We start from the raw sequence: 15,214 nt of genomic DNA, 5'->3' as shown, positions 1-15,214 counted from the left end.
AGGGTATATGCTAAGTCTTGTGTTTTTATAGTTATATGCGAATTAATTATTTCTAACTTATACAATTCATTATTTTCTTTTTTAGTTAGATTGTTTCTTATTATTTCTAATTTTTCTATCTTTTTTCATATCTTCTGCCCATTTTTTATATTCCAAGCAATCTACATCTTTTTTCTATTTTAACTATAATGTGTAAGTATAAATCTATTTCATAGTCATCTAATATTTCTACCTCGTTGCTATCTATCTCACCTCCTTCTTCTAATAATGAATTAAAGAACTGTATATCCACTTCCTTTTCTACTATTATTGACTTCTTTTCATATGATAAAACATGTGTTTCAAATCTTGGTTATATTAATTTTGACTTTTTAAAGAAATTCACTCCATTTAGAGTTATTAGTACACTTCATTATTTCTCTGTATAAAATTTAATTCTAAAATAAATTTGTATCCCACTTTTTGACTATAAATGAATATTTGCATAATATATGTGTTTCTATAATTGATATATTGTTTAAATATTCTATTATTTTTATTAGTTCTCCATTAAATTGTCTATTATTTATGGGACTTCATGACTTTTTTTTATTCTCTTGCGGAACTTCAGTATCATGCATGATACATTTATTAGTTCCAGTATCGATCATTGCTTTAGTGTGAGCTGTTGATTTTTTTTCTTAACAATAATTTGACATCAATATTTATTAATTCACTGCCTACTCTATTTATTTTTATTATTTTATCATCTTATTGTTTACTATAATTTTTACACTTATTACAAAAGTATTTTTACTGTCTATTTCTCTATATACTAATTCAAATTTTTTATTGCAAATGGTACAATTTTTACCAAAAAATGACTTATAAGTTTTTTAAACTATTTATTTCTATTTATTTTTCTAAACTATTTATTTCTATTATATTATTTGTTTATGATTCACTACTGCATTCACTAAAGATAAATATATTATCATTGTTTAGTATTTCGTCTTTATTAAATATTATTTCTTCTGCATCTAATAATTGTTCTTCTATATTGTAATTATCTATTTCTAATTGATTAATCTTTTTATTTTCTAGACAATTCGGTGTCATGTGTCCTTCTTTAGAAATATAATCTACTGGATTAATTAATATTTGGAAAATCTTTTTTTAATTTGGCTAAAGATTGGATTAAGTATTTTTCTATATTAATTCACTTACAAATATTTTTATAAAAATCTAATTGTCCTTACAAATCTCTTTGTGTATGTTTTCAATTTCAGTTTTTACAATTTCTACTATATTTTTAATTTCTAATTCTAGTAATTTGATGTTTTTATGTCTAATAGTTATCTTTAATCTGTTATTTTGTTTTTATTGGGGAATCTTTTAATTTGGCTATTAAAATCGGATTGTATTACTTTGATATAATCTAAATTTCTTCTTCATGTATTTATGTTACTAGTTTAAAAGAATTGTCCCAGCCTAGTACTAGCTGTTTTAATTTTCTAAATTATTCTAGTAGATGCTGTCCTAAATTAACTAATGAATCTACAATAAAATTTTGTTGACATTACTTGTGTGAAGGATGTGCTTAAATTGATATTTTAAATGTTCTACGTTGCAATTGACTTTTATTCATTCTATTAAATTTTATTTTATTTTCTATGGTTATTAATTTGTAGATCTAAATATTTTTATTTTTGAAAATTCATAAACTACTATAATTTTCTTAAATCTTTTATTCTATTTCTAATTTTTTTTGCTAATATTTTATAATAATATAATGAGTTTAATTCTCTATTATAAGATTTTTCTAATATGAATAATTTTGAAAGGACAGAGGGTTTAGTACTTATTTTTCTTTTTATTTCAAGGCCTAGTGACGATACGTTATCTATTGCAATTTTTATGTTACCTAAACGTCCTTCTGTAAGATCAGCTAAGAGTGAATGTTTTATACTAATTTTTACTATCTCTATTTCTACTATATCTAAAGCACATTCTAATATTTTTATATAAAGATTATTTTGATCCAAATATCTAAATCATTTTGTAAGGGTACAAATAGATCTTTATAAAAATTATCAAGATTATTATCAAATTTATCAATCGTGAAAATATTTCATGAAGTAAATTGAATTTGCCTTGTCACCACTCATATAAAATATATTTAAAACAACAACCAAAGAGATGTTCTGGTATCAAAGAAGAGGAAAGAAGAAGAAAGGAGAGAGATAAAAGGGATGTTGTCTCAGTAAAAATTAGGGTTGGCAATTTAAGGACTTGGACCGGGCTTTGCCAAGGCCAAACCAGACCCATATAATATTTAAAAAATCCAGGCCTTCTTAAAGTCCATCCAAATTGAGTAGACTTTGGGCGGGCCGGGCTTGACGGGCTCGAGTCAGACCTAGGGCCTGGCCTGGGTTTTTATAAATTTTTAAATAAAATTATAAATTTTCAAAACATAATTATCCAATACGTGAGAGCTCAATTGGACATGAACATATTATAATCTTGTAATGATTCGTAATTGTGAATTAAATTATCACCAGAAATTATCAAATGATTGTTTTAAAAAAAACAAAATCAAGCATGTAAAGATGTATGTTGATCCGAATCATTCTATTTCAGTACCTTAAAACTTTGACAGAACAAAAATAAAAAAAGAGTGAAAAATTATAACACCACCATTTTCAATAAATTAGGTAATATATTCAATACAGCCTCCAGTCTCCACTCTCCACTGGTGACTTGAGAAAGGAATATGCTAAGTTAATTAAGTAATGGCTCATTTATTTTGTTTCCCCGAAAACTAGTGCACATGTTATTGCTTCGCTAAACATATCTGATTTAAGCACAAATCAAAGTTTAACCACATTGAACAACTTCTTTCATACATAGCAAGATCTGAAGAAGTAAAAATTTGAAATAAGAACACAAAAACCTTAAGAGCTTTATGTAAAAATTAGATAATCGCGCGACTATGCTGGTGGGTGGGAGGCGCTGCTGGACACGCGGGAGATGTTGTTGCTGCCTTGCTGGGTGGCTGGACGGTGGGTGGCTGGGCGGTGGCTGATGCTGGAATCTGTTGCTGCTACTGGAATCTGTTGCTGCTACTGGAATCTGTTGCTGCTGCTGCTGGAATCTGCTACTGCTGCTGGAATCTGTTGCTGTTGCTGCTGGAATCTGTTGCTGTTGCTGCTGGACGGTGGGTCGCTGATGGCTGATGCTGGCTGGACGCTGCTGGAATCTGGAGATGCTCGCTGCTGCTGGCTGCCGGCGGCGAGAACAGTGAGACACCAGCACGGTGACGCCGTGACAGTGAGTGAGAACTGAGAGGTGAGTGAGAAGTGAGGGAATGAGGGATTTACCGATTTAGGGATTTTGACACAGTTTAATATTATAAATTGTTTTGTTTTAGTTTTTTTTTTATTTCAATTTTATGATATATTAATATATTATACAGTTTTTTTAAAAAAATATATATTTATTATTTATTATAAAGTCCGGGCTTAAGTTCATGGTTTTTATTCATGTCCTTGACTGAGCCTATATGTTATGGACTTTGTCAATTATGAGTCCTTATTCATAATTTCAAGCCGCGGACTTGTCCGAACTTTTCTGTCAATCCTAGTAAAAATTGATCTTTCAAAGTTTTATTGAAATAGGTTCCAAAAACATGCATTAAAGCTCACACCCAAACACCTTTTTCAAAATATATTATCAGCAAAACCAGCCAAAGGAGATCATATTCAAAAGAAATTTTTAGAATTCAGTAGAAATTTTTTTTAATATTTTTGTCAAAATAAAATTTCATTTTCAATTTAGACTCTTTTTTCTTAAATAATAATAAGAACCGATCTTTTATCACCACTTTAAATATAAATTATATTTTCGTTAGCTAGATGTAGGGATGGTAAAAACCCAGGCCGGGTCCGGGTATTGCAATGACCGGACCCTGCCTAGATGCAACTAGTCTGGGTTTGGGTTCGGGTTTTAATCCGGGTACCAGAATTTTATATTTTTTAATATTATATGTGTATATATTTTTTATTTTTGATAATTTTATAAGTTTTAAATTTATTTCAATAAAATTTGACATGAAAATATAAACTTTAAGTGTTTAAAACTTTATATATGTATAATAAATGAGTCAAATAAATATAAATATTTAAAATAATATATATTTTATAATATTTTTTTAATAAAATTCGGGTTCTGAGTTTATCAAGTGATGCCCAAGATCGACTCGGCTTCATACTCGGACTGAATAATACCCGATCCACAACGCCCGAATACGGTCCGGATCTGGATTGGGCGGATATTTTTGTCACCTATGGCTAGATGAGACATCTTAACTTGAAAGATATATAAATAAAATAAAAAGAAATGAAAACGACTGTATTTGTTAACCGCCTTCCAATTAATATCTAAATTTTATAAAGTGATAAATGCATGAAAAGTGGTTTTTATTTTGTATGAATATAAGGATTAAGTTATGGTATAACTGTGGTATCGTACTACAGTCGCATCCAGCTGTTGGATGTATTTAGATTAATAGAGTCCATTAATATCCAACAGTTAAATATAATTATGACACGTACAGTTACACTACAGATTTACCCTGAATATAATGGTAATCATGTCTCTTGAAAGCTCTTTTCCGTTTCAAGCGTATCGAGACATATGTCCATTTAAATGTACGTCATCAATAATTGACTCTACGTACAAAGAGATAAGAAGTTGCCATTGCATGTACATATGGCTTTGTGCCAAGGAACCGACTAAAGACAAGAAGCAGAATACTTTGACCGAAAATTGGTGACTAGCGTTGTGAAAAATGACAAAAGATAAAGTGTTGCTTTCACACTTTCTCTCATCGAAACTGAATAAAGGGAAGACATCTGTAAAGTTAAAACAGAGAAAAGGCTTTTAGAGACTTTGTCTAAATTTAACAGCTAGCTAAAATTCTCAATCGCATTTTCAATATTGTCTCTTTGTTCGTCTCCTAATTGGCTATCTTCGAGCTTACCATGTCATTGTAGTTGACTTTTTTTCACTTGTTTCATGTTGCATCGTAGCTTAATTCTCAAAGTCAAATTGCACACGTTATAGCAGGTAAGATCCCAAAATCCAGTTGTAGTACAAAGAATGATGCTTTGCTTGTAACTTTGCATTTATTCCTTTTTCTTAAATAAGAAGCTTGAACTAGTGGAATTCCACATACTCATTTGGTCATCAGCTATACCAATCAATTGGGGAGGCTTTTTTTTATATATTACAATCAAAACGCTATTAATATTTATAATTAAAAATTAATTAAAACTCTCTTAAATAATTCTATTACAGTACCGCTCCCAATGGACTTTAAAACTACACTAACATTTGTGCCCCTACTCTTGGTATTCAAATTGTCCTGATAATAGCTATGGACATGTATGTGAAACAGAGTCTCGCAACGCTAAAACCATGACAATTACCTTTATCCTATCATTATGTGGTGGAATAAGATCACACTAGAATCCGAACAATTTGCAAACCCAAAACATTACAAGTTTTTCTCCTTTTAAAAGCTTTTCGATCCTGCCTGAGAAGAATGTAGTAAGGTGATATTTGGTTGGGAGGAAAGAATGGAAGAGAGGAAAGTAATTTAAATTTTATTTTTATTTCTATTATTTGGTTGCATAAAATATATAAGAATTTAATTTTTATTAAAATTTAATGAAAATTGACCTGATACAATTGTCAAAAGTATGTAATACTATCAACATTTTTAAAAAAATATTCTTTCAATTATATTTTATTTCTGATTCGAAGAGTAAGTAATAAGTGTTTAAAAATATTCGTCAACTAAATTTTTTCTCTCTTTTTAATATTAAAAAGTGACTTCTCCTTCTTCAAATAATATTATACTATTTTTATATCATCATTATTGAAGAGAAAGAAACACTATAACTACATTTTTTTTAAAAATGGAGGTCATTTAAATTTGGTGAGAGAAAATTTTGATTAAAATAATATAAAATTATTTATATTTGAAGAGAGCTTATTTTAGAAAAATCTTTTTTTTTTACTCTTTTATTTACCAAATAGGTAAGCAAATAAACATTTGAAGAGTGAAATTAAACAAGTCTTTTGATGATGCACTAATAAATCATTTATATTACAAAAATCATTTATATTACAAACTTTGCATCTAAATTTTGTAAGTCTTGCTTCACTTTTTCGATATTTAATGTGTACAAAACTCGATGGGCTTAATCAAGTGGATTTGAAACAACCTTTTTCGGCTAGTCACCTAAGTTTGAATCATAGAAAATATAGAGATTAAAAAATTGATTTGGCCGCTACTCGTATTACTATTGAGTGGTGATACTTGACCCACTCATTTTATCTTAGCAATTCGCACTAATCATTTTTATTCGAAGAATAATGTAATGCTTACTTAGGATACTTTCAGTTTGTATCTTAATTGATGTGGCAAATTATGTGTCACTATTTGACTGGTTCAAATGATAGTGAATTATTAAGTGATATCATTTTTAATTAAAATGGTGAATTTTATTGATTACACATTAGTTGAAATACAAAATAAGTATCTCTAATGAGCAAGTATAGCATCATTCTTATTCTGGTTCTCGTTTTATCCTCATGCGAAATTACTTGAAAATATTTAAAAAGATAAATAGTATTTAAATACACCCGCATGATAATTTTTTTTTTAATTTACTGTTGTACCATCGCCGGATAAATCAATGCATTCCCCGTCCGCGAATTTCTTCAATGTATAGCTCTAATTCCATAATAAGTCAGCACAGCAATTATTATTGTTACAAGTAAAATTAGCTGAGAAATATTAAAATAGAACGCCGTCCAAATGATGCCACCGCGCCAGCCTCCTTGCTTTTAAACATTGTGCAGAGATATCAAACCAACAGAAGTTACGAGAATTCATTTAACAGCAATCTGCGAGGTGCGTTCAAGTTTATTTTTAAATTTTTCAACTAAATGGTCAATAATAATTTATTGAGTAAAATTGTAAAAATAACAAACAATTCGAAGACTGTTTAACCTCAATCCATAAAATTCCAAATTCTGTAGACACGCCACGCCGAAGAAAGCGATGGAGATCCAACAACTCAGAACCCACTGGTATTGATTCGCATGGAATCGGCACTTACCGACCATCAAATTCTTAATTCTTGGAGTGAGTCATTAACTTTATAATGTTTTAATAAAGTGCTTTTCTAATGATCTTTTATATTATTCTGCCGACTACGGATCAACCTTAATAAGGAACAGAAAGATTGTAAGAGATTTTCTCTTTTTCCTTCTTTGCCTTTCAAGTAATTTTTCTTTTTAAGTTTTCAAGGTAGGATGTATAGAAAAAAGATAAAATTGATAAGTGTAAACCAGTGAGGCTAATTGACAAGTAGAGATTGGTGAGATAAAATTAAGGATCAAATATTAGAGATGCACCAACTTAAATAGACCCTAAAATTGACATAAGAATAGTAACTTACTGCAAACATATCATATGGCAGACTACCAACTCCACCAAAATTAAACAACTATTTTAGAGCCTTCACTTTATATGCAACAAAAATTTGGTGTTTAAGCTAATTAACTTATTAATTACCCATCAATTACTAAGCAATCGGGACCCCAAAAAATGATGCACATTTGTGTTTAACAAGATTAATTAAAAAAAAAAAAAAAGGATTTGCTAGAAGATGATTCAATAACTTACTAGCACTCAAACTCGATACTCATTGGACTTGTTAGTAAAGGTTTCAATCTACTATGAATAAAGTTACAATGTGGGCAAATAGTAAAAAGCATGCAGCTCATCCTAGTCTCTGATGAGGGCGGGGGTGTCCTATGGCATGGCGTTCTTCATCTCTGCTTCCACAAAAGGCAAGTGCAGGACTTTTACTAAATCTTGAACAACAACAGGCAGCCCTATGATACGGCAAGGCTGCGGATGAACTGTACCAAACTTGCTATAAAATTTCTATTCCTCCTAATCTCCTGATACAAACATCTTCTGTTCGTAATACTTCTTCTCACTCACTGCTTTCTTCGCATTGCGTTTCTGCATTAAAACGAAGGAAATACAACTATGTAATCACTCTGGAAATCAAGAGAGCAGATGAAAGTATGTGCACATCACAACAAAGTTGGACTAAAATCCTGCATAAAGTACTATCGTTTCAAAAGATTTTAGTTGGGCCCTCCTTGACATATTTCTCCCATTGAAGGGCATGGAATATCAAATCCCAATCACTTTTGCTTGCATGACTAACGATTTGATGAATTTCGGGTCACTCATGTCAAGAAAAACAATTGCAAAAGAATAAGTATACCATGTAGGCCTCGTGATTGGCAATTATCCTTTGGGCCACTGATGTGGTGGTTATACTTTTAGGACTTTCAAGTAACTGGAAAATTCCCATGCTTTTGGCAACTTCATAAGGATCGCTTTGACCCTGCATTTGAAAAAGAATAAATAAAAGAAAGAAAGAAAATCCAATATTAATTATGGATGTAGCAAATACAATAGCTAATCAAGGGTAGGTAAAGAAATTGCAAGCTCACAGTCAATGGAGTGTTGGTCTCTGAAACTGTCCCATGCACAACCAAACAGATGTTGAAAGTGGTTATCTGGTAAGTTCAAAATAAAAATAACAAACCATGAAAAAAAAAATTAGTGAAAAAAGGAATTAAAGAATGTTGGTTAGAAATTACACAAACGACCAGAAAATGAAGAACTCTCAAGAGAGCACGGTGAGTTGTTGACATTGAAAGAAAGAATACAAAGAGAAACCAAAGCCCAGAACATATATTTCCCACCACGCATGATTGAAAAAGTAAAAGTGGCCAATTCATTACTTATGTTTCCGATTATATGGGGTTGCAAATTCCTTAAATATATGAAAAAATTGAATTAAAAATATATGACTAGTAGGAGACAGCAAACTTGATCTGCAGCATTATTCAAAGCCAGCACAAGTACTTCACGCAGATGACAAGCACAGACAATTTAGATGCAATACTCACCATGTCCTTAGTAACCTCCCAAGGTGCACCAATTATGACTTCATCAACATAACGACATGCCAACACACTAAGACTACGCTCATGTAGATGCATAATTGGGTGGTAGCTCCCTCTGTGCTCACTGCATGGAGAAGAAACTTATCATGCCATTTCTACAAATTTTTCACATGGTTATCTATGGCAAAAACATAGGCACACAGTGCATCAAATTCAGAAAGCATGCTAAACCTGAATGCAGAAACAAAACCATAATCAGAACTGAAATCAAGATTATAAACAAATTGAATTACCTCACTATCTGGTCAGTGTAAATGCCAACTAAAAGAAAGTCTCCAAGCTGCCTAGCCTTCTTGAGAATCTGAATAAGCACAAGAGAGTAAGCCAGAGCAGGCACAAAAAGTGACTAATGACAGAATGCTACAAATTAACCAAAGTCATTGAAATTCATATTCTCCAACTGTACTTTTATTCTATCATCTTAGATGCTGCCAATAAAGTTAAACCCAACGGTAACAAGAGCATCATATATCGTCGAGTGTGCCACAAAAAGGTATCAAACTTCTATGGCACGAAATCATGTTCTGTTTAAAACAAAGATGTCTTACCTATATTAAGGTTATTTCAGAATGCATGGGCAAAATCTAACTGTGGGAGCAGAAAGAAATGCTAAACAACAGAAAGGTGATATTTCAACAACAAAACATTTTGCCCAAAGAGGGATACTGCACAGTGCAGGGATGTAACCAGGTTTGATTTGAACTGGGCCAAATTTTTTTTCCACAATCTGATTTGTCTACAACTTTATCAATAAAACAAGAACTGCATCTCATTTCAAGGTACAAACTTGATAAGTTCATGTACTAACAACAACAATTAAACTTAATAAAGACTTGTTCACTCATGAACATTTTTGGATAGCACAGTATGTTGTAGAAGTAGCTTTCACTAGCACCTTGAACTCACAAAAGCATATTACGATTCAGTAAATAAGTTGAATCCACAATAAAATAATTTGAAAGCAAATTAACTGAAAAATGTTATAGAAGCTTTTTCGAAAAAGTGAAAGAGTGGGAGAAAGACTTAATCATAAAAATTTCTTCTGTTAAGATTTGTTCACTCAACTTTTATAATTACAAAGCAAGTACAATGAGAGACAAATGAAAATTGTATGGATATCAAATTAGCTAGTAATTTACAACTCCTAAAATATATAGGTCAACTTTGGAGGCTTGGCTGTGACATAGCAATTTCTTCCTAGCAACATTTTTCTTCATTCATTTCTCACAATTATAATTTAATGATAAAATGATGGTTGCTAGAATAGTTTCAAAATATTTAATACCTCAACATGTCCTGCATGGAAGAGATCAAATGCCCCATCAATGTACACAACACGAGCATTTGGACCAGGTCCCTGGATTAGACAAAAACGACAACACATTTATGCATGGAATCAATAATATTAACCAGATTTAATGCATGGAGGAGCAGAACTAGGAATATTATCATGAATCTGGAAATTCAATAATAAAATTGATATATCTTTTCTTTAAGATATGAGAAAAATTCATAAGGTAGCATGGGCGCATAGATGAAAAAGAGGGGAAAAAAATAATCTGTAAAGCTCTTCTGATAGTGGTCATACTTCACTGTATTTGCAACATGACAATTCAGAATGCAAGAAATACCTTGCAATTTGAAAACTGCACAATCCTTCGTGATGTTGGTAGAAATTGAGATAAATGGGCATCCTTAGATTGAATTGCTCTAAGAGGATCTCTTGGCAAGGATGCATTATTATGATCTTCACAAGCTTTTGTATCCTCCATTGACGAAAGTATCCTCCCTACATTTAAGGCACTTGAGCAATAATTAGAAACAGAAATGTCTATGTAACCTTCAATAAAATAAAGTGTTTGACCAATTGAACTAGAGCAAGAGTTGTTTACGGCAAGTCTTGAGTAAAATTATCGAGAGAAATAACTTCTGCTAGAAAGAGCTAAAGTGCATTAATCACATGTCCTCAGAGTCTGCATGAATTTGAGCTAATTTCATCAATAGCCTAAGTGGTACTGTAGTTATATCCCATTGTATCAACTACAAAATCCTGACTTTGTAACAAATCATTACTCACTTCTAACAAGAAGATTCATCAAGATAACTTTCAGTACCTACAATATCTGTGCTGGAGACACCTTCTGTGCGCTTAATCTGCTTGTAACGGCCAACTTTCTTTGCCAAGGCATAAGCATCAGTTCCATCTGGAAGCAGGCACGGATCATCACCATGAATAATATAGTCAATCTTGTGCTCGTTGAAGAGACGGTTCATGAACTGCTCAGTAATGGCATAAGGAGCATTGGCTATAACTTCATCCACCCACTTTAATCCACTAACAAGGGCCAGCCTAGAAAGTACTTCAAGCATTAGATCAAAAGAAGTATCTCATGGAATTTATATATAATAACCAAGCCATTCCGGAATTCTGGCAAATGAGCTGACCACCAAGAAGATGATTAAATCATATTTCAAATTTGCTGGTGTAACTAAACACTAATTACCCACCAAATCACTGATAGACATCTATACTTAATAATTTCTTTCACAGGGTTGAGCACATGACATATGTTTGTATCCTATAAGGAAGCATGTTACGTGTAAAAATTTTGAATCACTAAAAGTGTGCTTTAATTGTTATGTGTAAACATATCAATTCTTCTATTTGGGCATCAACGTCCAAGGATTCTCAAGATTCCTCATTCTTTTTCATTCAGCTTGATTGGGTTGCAGCTTAGGATTGATTTTGTTGGGTTGGATTCTTATTCCAATGTCTTGGGTTTCAAGGGTTTCTTTTTTCAAAGTTTTGTATAGATTTTTGGTGTTATACATTGTAGGGAAGATTTAAGTTTGTGGACCTCTGGTTCACTTTTGTAATATTTATTCCGTTCCAATATTATATAAAAGTTTCTGTCTCCTATCCAAAAAAAAAAAAGATGTTATATTGGCAGAATTAAGGGTTAGAGAAAATAAATTTTATTTGATTCCTAGAATATCTTTTCAATTTGATGGCATACAAATTCGTTTTTTTTTTTAATACGAATTTGTATTTTCAATACAACCATTCAAATTATAATTTTATGGGCTCCAAAGTGTGTATCAAGCCATTTAAGTTGAACGTTGTAACTTGAGAAGTTTATCTGTGACATCACTAGGTTTGTTATCTATAAAAATCAACTTACAAAGAATTTGGCTGGCTGTGATCTTCAACGGATACTAAATAAAACTTTATTTATTTATTCATCTATTTAGCTGAGAAACAAGAGAATATTTGTCAATTACAAGGATTTACAGATTATGAGACAAGAAATCTACGAAAACAAGGACAGATTGTCCAAGAGACAGAAACGGAACAAAAACCTTACAAAAAGTATGTCTAAAAGGCAAAAAGTTTACAGAATAAGAGGCATATGATGATTAAATCATCAAATAGTTTGCACCAAGGAAGACCCAAAAAAATTCCATGTAATGTTTCAAAAAGAAAAAGTGATGACTCCACCTCTCCAGCAAATATAGTTATTCAAGTATTTTAATGATAAATTATCATATAAATTAATTTCTAGACAAGTTCACAAATTCATTAATCACAATGAAAAAACATGCATAAATATGCACATGGTGGATCCTAGTTTCCTTGTTGACTGAATTAGATTAACATTTATTTATATTTTTTTGATTCTGTGCTTAAATCTTAAAAACATATTCTATATTGAAATAACTTACAAGCTTACAGTTAAAAAAAAGGCTGACAGGCTTTACACACCCAAGAACTACAAATTAACAAAATATGTAGTCCAACTAAAAACACCAATATTAAAAGCATATAATATCAAAATGAAAAATATAGATGTAGAGCAGACTTTGAAAAGATAAAGACTTAAATCAGCACAGCAGGGGACGTTTAAAAAAAAAAAAGTGTTATCTAGCGACAAAAGCTAGGTCTATTTTACAAGAAATAATTTGGGCTTCATGGAGATGATAAGCTGACAAGATGTTTCATTTATTTGCTGCAGATTTTGCACTTATACTACACATCAAAATTTTAAGGCTGTTCCATATTGCTAGCTTTGATTAAACTTATCAAAAGAGAAAAATTAACAGATTCAGACATCCAGTAGATTCCTTAATCTCCACAGACAAGTTTACTCCATTTTAAGAAATGAAAAGTACTCAAAAAGAAATCTCAGTGAAGCAGAAGAAAGCAATCGAAAGCATAAATGAAATACCAAGAAGCTTATAAAAATAAAATTAAGGACTTGACATTTGAACCAAAATACAAGACAATATGAAGCAAATGGCAAATTGCAAGGTCTATATGATGAGTACCTCTCCTCCATTGATAAGACGGGGGGGCCCTTATTAGCAATGATCTCCTCATCACTGACCACACCGACCACCAGCTCATCTCCCAACGCCTTAGCCTGCCTCAGTGCATTGGCATGTCCATAATGCATAAGGTCAAAGCAGCCATCCATATAAACCCGCACACGTTTCTTCTTTCCGCATTTCTTTTTATGGAAGCAATCAGACCACAAATGGGGCAATGAAAAGACTCCAATTCCTCCAAAATAACTGGTGGACACGCCTAGCAAGGCTGCCGTGAGCATTAGACCTCCAAAGAAATGTGGGTAGTAATACAACCCATCCCAAATCCAACTGTTGCTCTCATACTCCATTGTCATTGTGCCGCCTCTTTCTTTCTACAGAGATCTCCGTAGCTCAATTTAGAGGAGACACAGATTCTGCAAAATTGATACTACATAAGCTGTTGACTACCCGCAAATTAATACAAAAAACAATATTTGTTATCAGGCAGTTGTTACAAATTACAATAATTGTAAAATTGAAAATCGAAAATTAGATTTAAATTATAATAATAGCAAGCATAGATTTGAAACAGAATTTACAACTCTATGCATCTAAAAACTAACAACTAAGGAGGGGGAAAAGGAAATTAAATGAACAAATTCTGAGATTATGAAAAGAGAAAGGAAAAAATTCTCAAGGAATAAACATCAGCAAAATTCAGATATAAAAATGAAGAATTTTGAACACTAAAAGCTGGATTTACCTGCAATATTCAAATCTGAAGCTTCCAGAAATTGCACTCAAAACAAAAAATAAATAAATAAATAAATAAAACAGGAACGAACGTACACAAAATTATATTTATTAAATGATGACAAATCGGAATCTAACGAGTAAAAGGTGAAATCCGAAACATAAATGAATTTGGAAAAATGATGGAAATGGAATCAGGCTTACTAATTAAATAAAAATGAAGAGGAAGAAGAGGAAGAATGTAGATGAAAGAGATCGAATCCTGTTATTTTTTTATTTTATTTTTATTTTTAATTTTACCTGAATATATATAGCTTTGGTTGGTGCTTTGGTGTCTCCTCTTTCTTCTCCTTGAAAGCCCCCCCACACGGATTTTTCAGAGAAAAGGAGCTGTCTTAATCAAACGTTCCTTCTCTTTTTGTTTTGATTTTTTTTCTTTGTTGAAAAAGAATAAAATAAAATAATAATAAAATTTCTTTTCTTAATAATTTTTTTCAAAAAATTGTTCGTTTGAGACTTTTGAGTTTATTATTCAATATTCATGCACTTGACGTTGGGATACGAGTATGACCCGTGTTTGTTAGTTAATCCTCCTCTGTCACCCGATCGGATCGCCCGGCAGTGGGTGACCCGACCCGAATTGTTAGTGACTCACACGCGGCAAAGTGGTGGTTATTGTTTTTGATAAGAGACAAGTCGACGAGGAGTATATGACTTGCAACGTCGCTAATTTTTGCTCTCTCTTTGGTTTCTCTACCAACACAAGCAGAAAGCACAAGACATGAGAATTGTATCTGCTTTGATTTGATTTTGGTTCAAACCAAAATACTATGAGAACTTCTCCGTAACTGTAGTTTTCAGAGGTGACGGAGGCCTAGATACTCAGGAGTAGCTTTTAGGGGATGTTGAAGTTGGTAAAGAGTTTCTAAGAAACGATAAATTAGGAGAAAAATTAAGTGTTTGTGAATATGTGAACTTATCTCTTTTGTAAGGCTAACTTGACCTTTTAAGTTGGAGTGGCACCCTTGAGAGCATTTTTGTATCCTTT

General features: G+C 31.8%; 1 protein-coding gene and 1 long non-coding RNA gene across 4 annotated transcripts; one reads left to right on the top strand and one right to left on the bottom strand.

Moving 5' to 3' along the window:
- Nucleotides 1–6,747: 6,747 nt before the first annotated feature.
- LOC112495892 (uncharacterized) lies at nt 6,748–7,772 on the top strand. Its single transcript, XR_003062285.2, has 2 exons — nt 6,748–6,961; nt 7,090–7,772. It is a non-coding gene; the product is annotated as an uncharacterized LOC112495892 (long non-coding RNA).
- On the bottom strand, nt 7,723–14,658 carry LOC102627517 (ethanolamine-phosphate cytidylyltransferase). Of its 3 annotated transcripts, XM_025092781.2 has the most exons (11): nt 14,467–14,658; nt 14,177–14,212; nt 13,432–13,847; nt 11,220–11,455; nt 10,737–10,894; nt 10,391–10,462; nt 9,339–9,406; nt 9,049–9,169; nt 8,587–8,652; nt 8,355–8,477; nt 7,723–8,083 (listed from the first exon to the last, which is right to left on the bottom strand). In XM_025092781.2, the coding sequence occupies exons 3-11, from the start codon at nt 13,785–13,787 to the stop codon at nt 8,012–8,014; spliced, it is 1,272 nt and encodes a 423-aa protein (XP_024948549.1). In that variant the 5' UTR covers nt 13,788–13,847; nt 14,177–14,212; nt 14,467–14,658; the 3' UTR covers nt 7,723–8,011. The 3 variants fall into 3 exon arrangements, with proteins under 3 accessions (XP_024948549.1, XP_006491802.1, XP_024948550.1); XM_006491739.4 differs by lacking the exon at nt 14,177–14,212 and having other exon boundaries at nt 14,467–14,655; XM_025092782.2 differs by lacking the exons at nt 14,177–14,212; nt 14,467–14,658 and adding an exon at nt 14,371–14,461.
- Between the last annotated feature and the right edge of the window lie 556 nt (nt 14,659–15,214).

Source organism: Citrus sinensis, chromosome 6, assembly GCF_022201045.2.
Source record: "Citrus sinensis cultivar Valencia sweet orange chromosome 6, DVS_A1.0, whole genome shotgun sequence".
NCBI classification, from domain to species: Eukaryota; Viridiplantae; Streptophyta; class Magnoliopsida; order Sapindales; family Rutaceae; genus Citrus; species Citrus sinensis.
The sequence above is the reverse complement of the archived record's forward strand: the minus strand, read 5'-3'. Positions and strand labels throughout refer to the sequence as shown.

Bases quoted from the DNA above. Each gene is read 5' to 3' on its own strand.
- LOC102627517 (XM_025092781.2), bottom strand. From the start codon at position 13,787: ATGACAATGGAGTATGAGAGCAACAGTTGGATTTGGGATGGGTTGTAT. The intron at 10,463-10,736 runs GTATTTCTTGCA...TGTCTAATCCAG, and splicing joins TGCAGTTTTCAAATTGCAAG to GGACCTGGTCCAAATGCTCG. The intron at 8,653-9,048 runs GTGAGTATTGCA...TGAACTTACCAG, and splicing joins GGGAGGTTACTAAGGACATG to ATAACCACTTTCAACATCTG.